General features: G+C 23.8%; 1 protein-coding gene across 2 annotated transcripts in view; it reads left to right on the top strand.

The window, feature by feature from the left end:
• The window catches only part of LOC122498060 (protein abrupt-like), a 127,585-nt gene that overhangs the window by 68,473 nt on the left and 43,663 nt on the right, over positions 1-15,449 (top strand). For both annotated transcript variants that reach the window (XM_043605600.1, XM_043605599.1), the window contains exon 7: positions 9,738-9,957. In XM_043605600.1, coding sequence (XP_043461535.1) covers positions 9,738-9,957 — 220 coding nt within the window. The remainder of the gene's footprint in view (positions 1-9,737; positions 9,958-15,449) is intronic.

The raw sequence follows: 15,449 nt of genomic DNA on the forward strand, positions 1-15,449 counted from the left end.
GTCCAGACCATTTTCTTTTTTCAAGATAAAAATATTTTCTATTTCGAAGATGAATAATTGGAGAACGTCCATAATTTTTTTTAAATAAAGTTCTTGGTAAAGGAAAAAAATACCAGGCCTCGTACTCATCTACTAAAACATAAAAAATTATTTTAAAAAACTTTAATAAAGTTATCGGAAAAAATTCAAAAAATGTTTAAATAAAATTCTTTAAAACGATTCAATTACTTTCACAAATTTTTCGTAATTCGATTATAAATATTTAATAATAAACTATTTCCAAAAAAATTGAATAATTAAAAAGAAATGTTCGCAAACATTCAATTATTTTTATATATAAAAAAATTTTAACAGGAATTCAATTATTTATTAATAACAGAATTTGCCTAATATTTTTTGAAATAAATACAATTATTTAAATAGATTTTTATCAAATTCTTCGCAAGAATTCAATTATTTTTTCAAATTTTAATAATATATAAACAAGAATTCAATTATTTTCAAAAGTAATAAAATTCTTCAGAAAAATTCAATTATTAAAAAATTTTTTAAGATTCTAGTCAATATTTCAATTATCTTTATAAATAATAAAATTATTTTACGAAATTCAATTATTTTCAAAAATATTGACAAATTATTTTGTTCGGAAATCAATTATTTTAATAAATATAATAAAATTTCTTGAAAGAATTTAATTGTGTTCAAAAATTTTAATAAACTTCTAATAAAAAAAATTCAATTATATTCATAAGTAATACAAATTAGACAGGAATTCAATTATTTACAAATAATAAATAATTAATTAATTTATTCGTAATAATTTTAAATAATAAAAAATTTTAATAATAATCGTTGCAAGAATTCAATTATTTTTTTATAAATTTTAAAACTCATCGCAGGATTTCAATTATTTTTAATACAATTTTAACTGAATTCCGCGAAAATATGCAATTATTCATAAAAAATTTGATTAAAATTCTTTGCAAAAATTCAATTATTTTCAGAAATTTTTATAAAATTTTTCGCAAAAATTCAATTGTTTAAAAAAAATTAATAAACTTCCCAAGAATGGCTATAAAAAATGTATTTCAAAAATTTTCAATCGTCACATTTTAAGGAGCATTAATCCCTCTTTAATTTGCGACCAAGAAATAAACATTTAGTCTAAAATTGTTCGAGTTATGAATTTTTTTGTACTTTTTTTCCAAATTTTCGTTTTTCTGATACGGGCGGGTGGGGACGTTAGCTATCAAAAATTGTTTTAAAGAATTCCTATTGGTCCAATGAAAAGAAGCATTAATCCCTCTTTAATTTGCGACCAAGAAATAAACATTTAGTCTAAAATTGTTCGAGTTATGAATTTCTTTTGAACTTTTTTTCCACATTTTCATTTTTCTGATACGGGCGGGTGGGGACGCTGGCTATCAAAAATTGTTTTAAAAAATTCCTATTGGTCCAATTGAAAGAAGCATTAATCCCTCTTTAATTTGCGACCAAGAAATAAACATTTAGTCTAAAATTGTTCGAGTTATGAATTTTTTTTGAACTTTTTTTCCACATTTTCATTTTTCTGATACGGGCGGGTGGGGACGCTGGCTATCAAAAATTGTTTTAAAAAATTCCTATTGGTCCAATTGAAAGAAGCATTAATCCCTCTTTAATTTGCGACCAAGAAATAAACATTTGGTCTAAAATTGTTCGAGTTATGAATTTTTTTTGAAATTTTTCCAAATTTTCGTTTTTCTGATACGGGCGGGTGGGGACGCTGGCTATCAAAAATTGTTTTAAAAAATTCCTATTGGTCCAATTGAAAGAAGCATTAATCCCTCTTTAATTTGCGACCAAGAAATAAACATTTGGTCTAAAATTGTTCGAGTTATGAATTTTTTTTGAAATTTTTCCAAATTTTCGTTTTTCTGATACGGGCGGGTGGGGACGCTGGCTATCAAAAATTGTTTTAAAAAATTCCTATTGGTCCAATGAAAAGAAGCATTAATCCCTCTTTAATTTGCGACCAAAAATCAAAAAATTGGACGAAAATTGTTCGAGTTATGAATTTTTTTTGAAATTTTTCTAAATTTTCGTTTTTCTGATACGGGCGGGTGGGGACGCTGGCTATCAAAAATTGTTTTAAAAAATTCCTATTGGTCCAATTGAAAGAAGCATTAATCTCTCTTTAATTTGCGACCAAGAAATAAACATTTGGTCTAAAATTGTTCGAGTTATGAATTTTTTTTGAAATTTTTCCAAATTTTCGTTTTTCTGATACGGGCGGGTGGGGACGCTGGCTATCAAAAATTGTTTTAAAAAATTCCTATTGGTCCAATGAAAAGAAGCATTAATCCCTCTTTAATTTGCGACCAAAAATCAAAAAATTGGACGAAAATTGTTCGAGTTATGAATTTTTTTTGAAATTTTTCTAAATTTTCGTTTTTCTGATACGGGCGGGTGGGGACGCTGGCTATCAAAAATTGTTTTAAAAAATTCCTATTGGTCCAATTGAAAGAAGCATTAATCCCTCTTTAATTTGCGACCAAGAAATAAACATTTGGTCTAAAATTGTTCGAGTTATGAATTTTTTTTGAAATTTTTCCAAATTTTCGTTTTTCTGATACGGGCGGGTGAAGACGCTGGCTATCAAAAATTGTTTTAAAAAATTCCTATTGGTCCAATTGAAAGAAGCATTAATCTCTCTTTAATTTGCGACCAAGAAATAAACATTTGGTCTAAGATTGTTCGAGTTATGAATTTTTTTTGAACTTTTTTCCAAATTTTCGTTTTTCTGATACGGGCGGGTGAAGACGCTGGCTATCAAAAATTGTTTTAAAAAATTCCTATTGGTTTAATTAAAAAAAGCATTAATCCCTCTTTAATTTGCGATCAAGAAATAAACATTTGGTCTAAAATTGTTCGAGTTATGAATTTTTTTTGAACTTTTTTTCCAAATTTTCGTTTTTCTGATACGGGCGGGTAGGGACGCTGGCAGTCAAATTTGATTTAAAAAATTCCTATTGGTCTAATTGAAAGAAGCATTAATCCCTTTTTAATTTGCGACCAAAAAACAAAAAATTGGTCTAAAATTGTTCGAGTTATGAATTTTTTTTTGAACTTTTTTCCAAATTTTCGTTTTTCTGATACGGGCGGGTGGGGACGCTGGCTATCAAAAATTGTTTAAAAAAATTCCTATTGGTTTAATTAAAAGAAGCATTAATCCCTCTTTAATTTGCGACCAAGAAATAAACATTTGGTCTAAAATTGTTCGAGTTATGAATTTTTTTGAACTTTTTTCCAAATTTTCGTTTTTCTGATACGGGCGGGTAGGGACGCTGGCAGTCAAATTTGATTTAAAAAATTCCTATTGGTCTAATTGAAAGAAGCATTAATCCCTTTTTAATTTGCGACCAAAAAACAAAAAATTAGACGAAAATTGTTCGAGTTATGAATTTTTTTTTTTAATTTTTCCAAAATTTCGTTTTTCTGATACGGGCGGGTGGGGACGCTGGCTATCAAAAATTGTTTTAAAAAATTCCTATTGGTCTAATTGAAAGAAGCATTAATCCCTCTTTAATTTGCGACCAAGAAATAAACATTTGGTCTAAAATTTTTCGAGTTATGAATTTTTTTTAAATTTTTCCAAATTTTCGTTTTTCTGATACGGGCGGGTGGGGACGCTGGCAGTCAAATTTGTTTTAAAAAATTCCTATTGGTCTAATTGAAAGAAGCATTAATCCCTTTTTAATTTGCGACCAAAAAACAAAAAATTGGTCTAAAATTGTTCGAGTTATGAATTTTTTTTGAACTTTTTTTCCAAATTTTCGTTTTTCTGATACGGGCGGGTGGGGACGCTGGCTATTAAAAATTGTTTTAAAAAATTCTTATTGGTCCAATTAAAAGAAACATTAATCCCTCTTTAATTTGCGACCAGAAAACAAAAAATTAGACGAAAATTATTCGAGTTATGAATTTTTTTTTTAAATTTTTCCAAAATTTCGTTTTTCTTATACGGGCGGATGGGGACGCTGGCTATCAAAAATTGTTTAAAAAAATTCCTATTGGTTTAATTAAAAGAAGCATTAATCCCTCTTTAATTTGCGACCAAGAAATAAACATTTGGTCTAAGATTGTTCGAGTTATGAATTTTATTTGAACTTTTTTTCCAAATTTTCGTTTTTCTGATACGGGCGGGTGGGGACGCTGGCTATCAAAAATTGTTTTAAAGGATTCCTATTGGTCCAATGAAAAGAAGCATTAATTCCTCTTTAATTTGCGACCATGAAATAAATATTTGGTTTAAAATTGTTCGAGTTATGAATTTTTTTTGAACTTTTTTTCCAAATATTCGTTTTTCTGGTACGGGCGGGTGGGGACGCTGGCTATCAAAAATTGTTTTAAAAAAATTTCTATTGGTCCAATGAAAAGAAGCATTAATTCCTCTTTAATTTGCGACCATGAAATAAATATTTGGTCTAAAATTGTTCGAGTTATGAATTTTTTTTGAACTTTTTTCCAAATTTTCGTTTTTCTGATACGGGCGGGTGGGGACGCTGGCAGTCAAATTTGTTTTAAAAAATTCCTATTGGTCTAATTGAAAGAAGCATTAATCCCTTTTTAATTTGCGACCAAAAAACAAAAAATTGGTCTAAAATTGTTCGAGTTATGAATTTTTTTTTGAACTTTTTTCCAAATTTTCGTTTTTCTGATACGGGCGGGTGGGGACGCTGGCTATCAAAAATTGTTTAAAAAAATTCCTATTGGTTTAATTAAAAGAAGCATTAATCCCTCTTTAATTTGCGACCAAGAAATAAACATTTGGTCTAAAATTGTTCGAGTTATGAATTTTTTTGAACTTTTTTCCAAATTTTCGTTTTTCTGATACGGGCGGGTGAAGACGCTGGCTATCAAAAATTGTTTAAAAAAATTCCTATTGGTTTAATTAAAAGAAGCATTAATCCCTTTTTAATTTGCGATCAAGAAATAAACATTTGGTCTAAAATTTTTCGAGTTATGAATTTTTTTTGAACTTTTTTCCAAATTTTCGTTTTTCTGATACGGGCGGGTGGGGACGCTGGCTATCAAAAATTGTTTTAAAGGATTCCTATTGGTCCAATGAAAAGAAGCATTAATTCCTCTTTAATTTGCGACCATGAAATAAATATTTGGTCTAAAATTGTTCGAGTTATGAATTTTTTTTGAACTTTTTTTCCAAATATTTGTTTTTCTGGTACGGGCGGGTGGGGACGCTGGCTATCAAAAATTGTTTTAAAAAAATTTCTATTGGTCCAATGAAAAGAAGCATTAATCCCTCTTTAATTTGCGACCAAGAAATAAACATTTGGTCTAAAATTGTTCGAGTTATGAATTTTTTCTGTATTTTTTTTTCAAATTTTCGTTTTTCTGATACGGGCGGGTGGGAACGCAGGGTATCAAAAATTTATTAAAAAAATTTGCAATTGTCACATTTTAAGAAGCAATAATTCCCCTTTAATTTGCTACCAAGAAAAAAAAAATTGGTCAAAAATTATTCAAGTTATGAAATTTATCGCAAAAATTCAATTATTTTTCAAAATTATTAATAATAATCGTTGCAAGAATTCAATTATTTTTTATAAATTTTAAAACTTATCGCAGGATTTCAATTATTTTAAATATAATTTTAAATGAATTTCGCGAAAAATGCAATTATTTAAAATGATTTTGATATAATTTGTTTATTAAAAAATCATTATTTTCAATTTCATTTTTAATTATTTTTCTTGAAGGAATTTAATTATTTTCAAAAATCTTAATAAAATCATTCTAAAAAATTCAATTATCTTTATGATCGATTTCTTCATGTTTTATAGTTATGAAAAAATTTAATTTATAATTTTAAGTAAAATGTTCTCTTATTTAAATTTAAAAATGTAATTCATTTAGTAGTGGGGAAAATATAATCACTTAAAGTACTTTACAATGAAAACTTACTTCACCGAGATTATTTTGAACTTTTAATTTAAAATCCACTTTTCGGTGAAAATTTAAACGTGAACCAATTCTTGTTAATTGCTTGTTTCCACGATAAATCTCCATAGTTGGTCTTATATGCAAATACACATCACAGAAAATGAGTTTTCAATTCTTATCTGAATAAAAGACTAACAAAAATACTTCAACTTTTTAAACTCCAAAAGTCTGTATAAGTAAAACTTTAATTTTCAAAATCAAACTATTGCCCGCATTTGTTAAAAGAAATTTTGCTGCAAAAGTTGAAAATTCTTTTTCAATTATTGAAATTTTGAAAATCGATGACTTAGAAAAAGAAGGTAATGATAGAAAGAGAATGAGCAGCTGGCATATCGGAATTTGTTTCAGTGTCTGGCACTCTTTTCTCGGGCTGTCGTTTATTTTAACATGCCTCCAAAGTATCCCATCTCAATTTCTTGCCTGACGTTTCTCGTCTTATATTTGTTTCTATTGTGGAGCTGTTTCACTCCATTTCGAAATCCTCTTTGTAAGCTAAATATTCGCAAAGAAAAACTTTCTTATTCTCTCTCTTTCTCTCTCTCTTCTTTAGAATCAAAAAGCTCAATATGATAATGATATTCACAAATTCTATTCAAAAACAACAAGTAAGAAGTTTCTTTCAATTTGTTTTTTGGGGTAATGCACAAGTGAAATAACATTTAAGGGAATGCATACTTTCGTTATTAATTACATAGGTACTTTCGAATGCAATTCTTGAATTCGTATTTAAATTTATGCATTGGATAGTCGAATTTCTATTGAATGCGAAGGCTACGCTCTCAATTTTATAAAACATAAAATAATAATAGCCACTTATCCTGCCAACTATGTCTCTTTTAATTTGTACTTTTTTTTGTTAATTTCCAATATCAACTTCTGTAAAGTATCAAAAAGTAATATTAATCTGGTAGGGGGTCACTTTTACCAATTTATTTCCCAATCTCTTTCTTCCAAAAATAATTTACCAATAACCAATTTTCCCAAAATTTATATTTTCCAAAAAAAAAAAATTTCCAAATATAGTTTTTGGAACATTTTAAACAAAACACATTATACTACCAGCAGCAAGTTCATGTTGTTTAATTTACAAAATTATACTTCTTCGCAAGAATTCAATTCTATAAACATTCAATTATTTTTATGAATAATAAAAACTCATAAAATTTCAATGATTTTTAATACAATTTTAATCGAATTCCTCAAAAAATGTAATTATTCTTGAACATTTTATTAAAATTCGTCGAAAAATTCAGTTATTTAAAAATTTATTAATAAAATACTTTAGGAGAATTCAATTTTTATATAGATACTCATTTACTCAATAAGTTATTTATTTTTATATTGGAAAATGAATTTCAGTACCTAAATGTTTCACATATTATTAAATTTAATTAATTGAATATTAAAAGCATTATATCATGAATTTTGAAAAAATAATTAAATTTTGAAAAAGATTCAAATATTTTTGGTAAAATTTTTTTTTGGTAAAATCAGTTTGGAAATGTAAATTTTTGGAAAAAATAAAATTGGAAAAACAAAACTTTGGAACTGATGGTTTGGTAAAAGTGACCCTCATTCATTAATCTAATTCAGGTTTCGTAATCGATAACTAATTTTAATAAAGCAAGAAAAAGTAGTTTAAAGACAAAAAAAAGTAGTAAAAAAGTAGCTATCGAAAAATTAAACTTGACTAATTACTTTATTATTATAATTTCTATAAAAAAAAGAATAATTTTTTTAAATAAATATTTAAATACCTATTTATTTTGTCAACAGGAATGAAAATATTTCAAATGCTTTGAATATCACGCATTTTTTAAATTTAACTATTTCTAAAAATTACCAAAGTAATTCTTTCAAAATTTAATTATTTTTTTTTCTTGAAATATATAAAAAATGAGATTATTCAAAACTTAATCATTCAATTATAAATCAATTCTTATTAGAATGTTCTATAAGAATGAAATTATTTAAATACAAAAATAAATAATTACATTTTTCGAGAAATTGGATAAAAAATAATTGAAATTCTGTGATCAGTTTTATTATTTATGAAAATAATTGAATCCCTGTACAAAATTTTATTATTTATGTAAATAATTTAATTATTCCGAAGAAAATTATTAAAAATTTTGTAAATAAATGAATTCCTGTGAAATTTTTATTATTTATTTTAATGTTTGCGTAGAATTTTTTTAAAATTGTTTATAAATAACTGATATATTTTTGAAAATTTTATTAAAATAGTAGATATATTGAAAACCATTAACCCGTTGCCTGTTTCCGACCCACGGGTGGGTCGTGAAAAAGTATGGCCATAACTGTTTCCGACCCACCCGTGGGTCGTGTTCACTATCACTCAAAATAAATATAATTTGTAAATAAATTGATACTATATTTTTCTTTATATCAATATTATAAGAAATTATGAGGGTCATTAATGATATTTTAGAAAATAATTGAATAATTAGTTATAATTTAAATATATTATACTATTTGAAAAAGTATCAGATTCCGCTGGGCAGTTTGGGACAATCATGTTGTATTTTCCTCAAACAGTCAAGGGGTTAAGGAAAATTTTTTAAAATAATTGAAATTTTGCTAAGAATTTTACTAAAATTGATAAAAATAATTGAAATTAATTATTTAAATACAAAAATAAATAAGTTATTGAATAATTGAATGTTTCTTAAAATTGAATTCTCATAAAGAATTATATCAAGAAATTTTTAAATAATTAAATTCTTTTGACGTATTTTAATAAACTTTCAAAGAATAATTTCACTTCCGTGGAATTCCATTAAAATTGTATTACAAATAATTGAAATTCTGCAATGAGTTTTATTATTTATGAAAATAATAATTGAATTGCAAAAAAGAAATTTTATTTACGAAAATAATTGAATCCCTGTAAAACTTTTAGTATTTATAAAAATAATTGAATTATCTAGAAGAAATTTATAAAAAATTTGTAACTAATTGAATTCCTGTCAAAATTTTTATTATTTTATGAAAGAAATTAAATGTTTGCGTGGAATTTTATTAAAATTTTGTTTAAATAATTGAATTCTTTTGGAAAATTTCATTCAAAAATATTAAACATTGAAAATCATTGAATTGTGGAAAATTTTTGAAAATAATTGAAATTATGCCAAGAATTTTATTAAAATTTTTGAAAATAATTGAAATTATGCCAGGAATTTTATTAAAATTTTTGAAAATAATTCAATTTCGAAGAAGAATTTTATTATTTCTAAAAATAATTGAAATTTTGACAAGAATTAAAAAAAATTTTTGAATATAATTGAATTTCTGCGAAGAATTTTATTACTTTTGAAAATAAGTGAATTTTTGCAATTATTTGTAATTTCTCTAAAATTCTCCAAATTATATCGTAAAATTAACGAACTTTTCGTCCTTTTTCTATCAAATCAAATAATTATTAAAAACAACTCGAATTTTTCACTATTAAAGCACGAGGTACAGTCAATTAAAATCAAAGTAAAGAAAAATTAATTTCAATAATCCGCAATTTTTCAATAATATTGTATATATAGTAGAAAAATTTTTATTTCGGCCGATTTATTACTTCGAGTACCGCAATACTACAATTTTCTCTTTTTTATTTAAAAAGAAAGTAAAATTATAATTAAACTTTATTTCAGTATTGAGAGAGATATTTTTTATTCTAAAAAAAGATTTTTTTTAATGAGGTCTAAAATGATCTTTTACAGGTTCATTTGGGTGAGGGAATAGCAATCTGTGAAGAACAGTTAAGAGCTGTCAAGTGGAGCGATTATCGGAAATTAACGAGAGGACTTGCAGCAATTTTATTTAGTCCTACGGAACTAGCGACGTGTTCCGTCACGGGACAACGTTGGAGTCGTGCAGGAACGGCTACTGAACGTCCCGTTAAGCCAGCTCTTGATAAAGCAAAAGTGCAGGCAATCATATGTGAGTAATTCCTCATATTATTTTCATAATAATTAGTATTAACATAATTATAATTTTATAATTTTAAAAATATCATATTTTTTAAAAAATAATTAATAGAGATTATAATTTTTAAAAAAATAATGATTACAAATTATAATAAGAATTATCAAAGTTGCCACAAGTCAGTTAAATCTGAAAAACGTTAAGGAATTTTATATTAAAACTTAAAAAGTAGTGAAAAAATAATAAAATTCCAGAATTACTGCGAAAGTCCTGGTATTTTTGGTGTCGAGAAAGATTTTTGAAAAACAAGAACCTTGAATTTTTGTTTACCTTAAAAACTTTTGAATCAAAATGAATTTTAAAGCAAAAACTAAATTTTTCTTATTCCTGAATTAAATTTGTTTCAAATACAGGGTTGCCACAAGTCAGAAAAGTCAGGGAAAAGTCGGGGAAATTAGAATTGGTCACGGAAGTCAGGGAAAAGTCAAGGATTTTTATTAAAAGTACTGGAAAAAATTTAATTTTTAGAATTTCTAAGAAAATTCTGAAATTTTGTGTCTTTTTTGTTTGAATTTAAATAGAAACTTTAAGAAGAACGGATTACAGAAATTTAATTATTTTCAAAAGTGATGAACTTCTTCGCATAAATTCAATTTTGTTGAAAAATGTTTTAAAATCCTCGTCAAAATTTCAATTATCTTTATAAATAATATAAAATTCTTCTCCTAAATTCAATTATTTTGAAAAATTTTAATGAAATTCTTGGCAAAATTTCAATTATTTTTAATATCTACTAATTTAATAAAATTTTCCAAAAGAATTCTATTATTTAAACAAAATTTTAATAAAAATTTAACAGGTATTCAATTACTTACCAATTTTTTATAACTTTCTTCGCACCAATTCAATTATTTTTAATTTTTCAATTCAGAGAATTGACAAAAATAGTCCTAAGAAATTCAATTATTTTGAAAAATTTAAATAAAATTATTTTAAAAGTTCTATTATTTTAAAAAATTTTGACAAAATTCTTTACAAGATTTAGTTAATAAAATTGCAATTTTAATAAAATTTTCCAATACAATTCAATTATTTTCAATACAATTCTTCTCAAGAATTCAATTATTTGCACAGATAATACATTTTTTTATGGGAATTCAATTATTTAAAAAAATTTGAATAAAATTCTTCGCTAGAAATCAATTATTTTCATAAATAATAAAATTTTTTTTGAGAATTCAATTATTTTAAAAAATTTTGATAAAATGCTTTATAAATTTAAAAAATTATAATAAAATTGGTCATAGAATACAATTATTTTCGTAAAATGCAACATTCTTCCTAAGAATACAATTATTGGCAAAAATCTTTGTAAAAATTTTCGAAACAATTCAATTATTTTCGTATAAAAAATAAAAATTCTTCGAAAAAATTCAATTATTTAAGAAATTTTAATAAAATTCTTTTCAAAAATAAACATTTTCACAGGAATTCAATTATTTAAAAAAAATGTTTTTTTTTAAATCTTTGTCAGATTTCAATTATTTTCATGAAATTTAATTAAAATTATTTTTAAAAAGGTTTGAAAAATTCAACTATTTAAAAAAATTTTAATAAAATTCTTTTCAAAAATAAACATTTTCACAGGAATTCAATTATTTAAAAAAAATGTTTTTTTTTAAATCTTTGTCAGATTTCAATTATTTTCATGAAATTTAATTAAAATTATTTTTTAAAAAGTTTTTAAAACTTCTGAAAAATTTAACTATTTAAAAAAATTTGAATAAAATTCTTCACAAGAAATTAATTATTTTCATAAATAATAATATTTTTCTTCGGAATTCAATTATTTTCACAAATAAAATTCTTCAGAGGAATTCAATTGTTTAAAAAAATTTTTAATCAAGTTCGTTACAAGAATTCAATTATTTTCATAATTACCAATATTTATCGCAGAATTTCAATTATTTTTTATACAATTTTAAATAAAATGATAGAAAATTGCATTTATTTTGACAATCTTTTTTTTTAAATTTGTCGAAAGAATTCAATTGTTATTAAAAATTTTGATAAAATTCTTCATAAAAATTCAATTTTAAGAAGCATGGAATTATTGAATAAAATATTTATTTTTGTATTTAAATAATTGAATTCTCGGTGAATTTTCTAATAAAAATTGATTAAAAAATTAATTTCACTTAAAATTTAAAATTATAATTTGAATATTAAAAGCATTATAGCGTGAATTTTTAGAAATAATTGAATTTTGAAAAGGGTTAAAATTAAAATCTTTGAAAATTTGAATTTATAGTTACAATATTCTTATATTAGGTATAAATTAATGTTTTTATCACTCTGGCATCTTAAATTTATTATAAGTTATTGAATTTGAGAATCTTAATTTCTATAGAAAAATAATAATGATGAAATATTTATTTAAAAAAGAAGTTATTGTTGTTCTTCAGGTTCAGGGAAAAAGTGAAAATTTTGTCTGGAAATCAGGGAAAAGTCAGAGAAAAACAAAATTAATATTTTGTGGCAACTCTGATATAATTAAATTCTAGAATTAAAATATATAGTAAAATTGCAATTATGCAGATTAATACCAGAGCGAATGAAAAAAATAATTCTTCTGATTAAAAAACTCGTTGGAAAATAAAGAAGTGAAAAAAAGAAGTAAAGGATGAATATAAAAAAAATTTGAAAAGTAAGAATTTTATTTGATAGTAGGGATTGGCGATCAATATTGAGACATATGTTATCCGATCGGAATAACATTGGAAGGGAAGTTGACTTTGAAGTTTTGGAAGTATAGTAACAGGAAACCATTGTCTGGCATTAGGAGAGTGACTGTGGCGATGGTGGTTTAAGACAAGTTGTAACCATTTGTAAAGCTAACGAGTAAGTGGGTTCAAACGTGACCGTGTCAGAGAAATCGGAGAGTAGTGCCGTCGTTAACTTTAGGGTCTAGAAAGGCACGTCGTTTGCTCAGTTTTGACCTGAAGTTGACTCTCATCGCGAAAATCGATATCTCGATGACTAAAGTAGTTAAAGCACTCGCCCTCATAGTTCAACTTTACTATATTAATTGCTTCGGCGATTGATTATTGTTTACCGCTTATTTATCACTGTGGTCGTGTATTTCGCAAAATCATCCCTGTAACTTATCTCGTCACTTAACTTAACAATTAACTCATATCCATTATACTTCTTCTTCTCCTTTTTCTTTCCTTCTCTTTTTTATTTATTCTTTTTTTTCGTTTCTTCTTCTTCTCCTTTTTCTTTATTCTTCTTTTTCTTTTCTTCTTCTTTTTCTTTATTCTTTTTTTTCGTTTCTTCTTCTTCTCCTTTTTCTTTATTCTTCTTTTTATTTTGTTCTCCTTTTTCTTTATTCTTTTTCAGTGTTACCACAGGTCAGGGGAATCAGGGAATTCAGGGAAAAGTTAGGGATTTTTATTAAAAGCTCTGGAAAAAAATTAAATTTTTAGAATTCATAGGAAAATTCTAAATTTTGGTGTCTCTTTTGTTTGCCTCTTGAACTATGAAATAACCACGAATTGTAAAAAAAAAACCTTCAATTTTTTCTATTTCTGACAATAATTTATTTTAAATAATTTAATTCTTGAAGAACTGCCATAAAGTTATTACTTATAAATCATTTAATGAAGTATTTTTTTGAAAAATTTTAATTTCAATTCTGTTTGAAATTAGTTTTAATTTTAAAAATTTCAACGCAATTCATTGAAAGAATTCAATTATCCTAATAAATATTAAAATTCTTTGCACAAATTCAATTATTTTTAAAAATTAAAAAAAAAATTCTTGTCAACATTTCAATTATCTTTATAAATAGCAAAATTTTTCGCCCAAATTCAATTTTATTCAGAAATTTTTATAAAATTCATTGCAAAATTCAATTATTTTCATAAATAACAAAAGTCATCACAAGAATTCAATTATTTTCAAAATTAATAAATTTTTTTCCAGAAATTCAAATATTTTAAAAAATTTTTTTAAAAAGTTCTCGTCAACATTTCAATTATCTTTTTAAATAAATAGAAAAATTCTTCGCCGAAATTCAATTTTATTTAATGAATTTTTAATAAAATTCATTGTAAAATTCAATTATTTTTATAATTACCAATATTCATGACAAGAATTCAATTACTTTCAAAATTATAATAAAAAAATTCTTCGCTGAAATTCAATTATTTATATTTTCAAAAAATCTAAAAAAATTGTCAACATTTCAATTATCCTTTCAATTATTTTCAAAAATTCTTAATAAAATTCATGACAAAATTTCCATTCTTTTAAAAAATGTTTCATAATTCAATCATTTTTATATATCTACTATTTTAATAAAATTTCTCAAAAGAATTTAATTATTTAAAAAAAATTTTGACAAAATTTTACACGAATATTCAATTATTTATTTATTTTCTCAAATAATGAAATTTTCACAGGAATAAAATAATTAAAAATATAATTTGCATAAATTTTTTCGAAAAAAATCAATTGTTTCAAACTTTTTTTTATATCATTCTTCGAAATAATTCAATTCTTTTCATCTATAATAAAACTTATTGCAGAATTTCAATCATTTTTAATACAATTTTAATCAAAATTCTCGTAAAGTGAAAACACTCTTAAAAATTTTATTAAAAATCGTCGAAAGAATTCAATTTCAATTCTGTTGAAATTAGTTTCAAATTTTTTGAATTTTAATTTAACGCAATTCTTTGAAAGAATTCAACTATATTAATAAATGTCAAAATTCTTTCCAAAAAATTCAAAAAAAAAAAAAAAATTCCTGTCAACATTCAAATTATCTTTATAAATTGCAAAATTCTACGCCGAAATTCAATTTTTTTTATAAATTTTAATAAAATTCATTGTAAAATTCAATTTTTTTTTATAAATTTAAATAAAATTCAATGTAAAATTCAATTATTTTCAAAAAATCTTAAAAAAAATTGTCAACATTTCAATTATCTTTTCAATTAATTTCGAGAATTTTAATAAAATTTATGAGAAAATTTCAATTATTTTTAAAAATGTTTCTTAATTCATTCATTTGTATATATCTACCATTTTAAAAAAATTTCCCAAAAGAATTCAATTATTTAAAAAAATTTTGACAAAATTCTACACGAATATTAAATTATTTTCTAAAATAATGAAATTTTCACAAAAATGCAATAATTAAAAATATAATTTGCGTAAATTTTTTTGAAAAAAAATCAATTGTTTGAAACTTTTTTTTATATAATTCGTCGCAATAATTCAATTATTTTTATCTATAATGAAACTTATTGCAGAATTTCAATTATTTTTAACACAATTTTACTCGAATTTTTTCGTGAAGTGTAATGATTCTTAAAAATTTTATTAAAATTCGTCGAAAGAATTGAATTATTTAAAAATTCATTGATAAAATTATGTAGAAGAATTCAATTTTAAGAAACATTTAATTCAAATTAAAATCTTTGAAAATCGTAATTTTT

The sequence above is a fragment of the Leptopilina heterotoma genome, unplaced genomic scaffold (genome assembly GCF_015476425.1).
Source record: "Leptopilina heterotoma isolate Lh14 unplaced genomic scaffold, ASM1547642v1 Lhet_141, whole genome shotgun sequence".
NCBI lineage: Eukaryota > Metazoa > Arthropoda > Insecta > Hymenoptera > Figitidae > Leptopilina > Leptopilina heterotoma.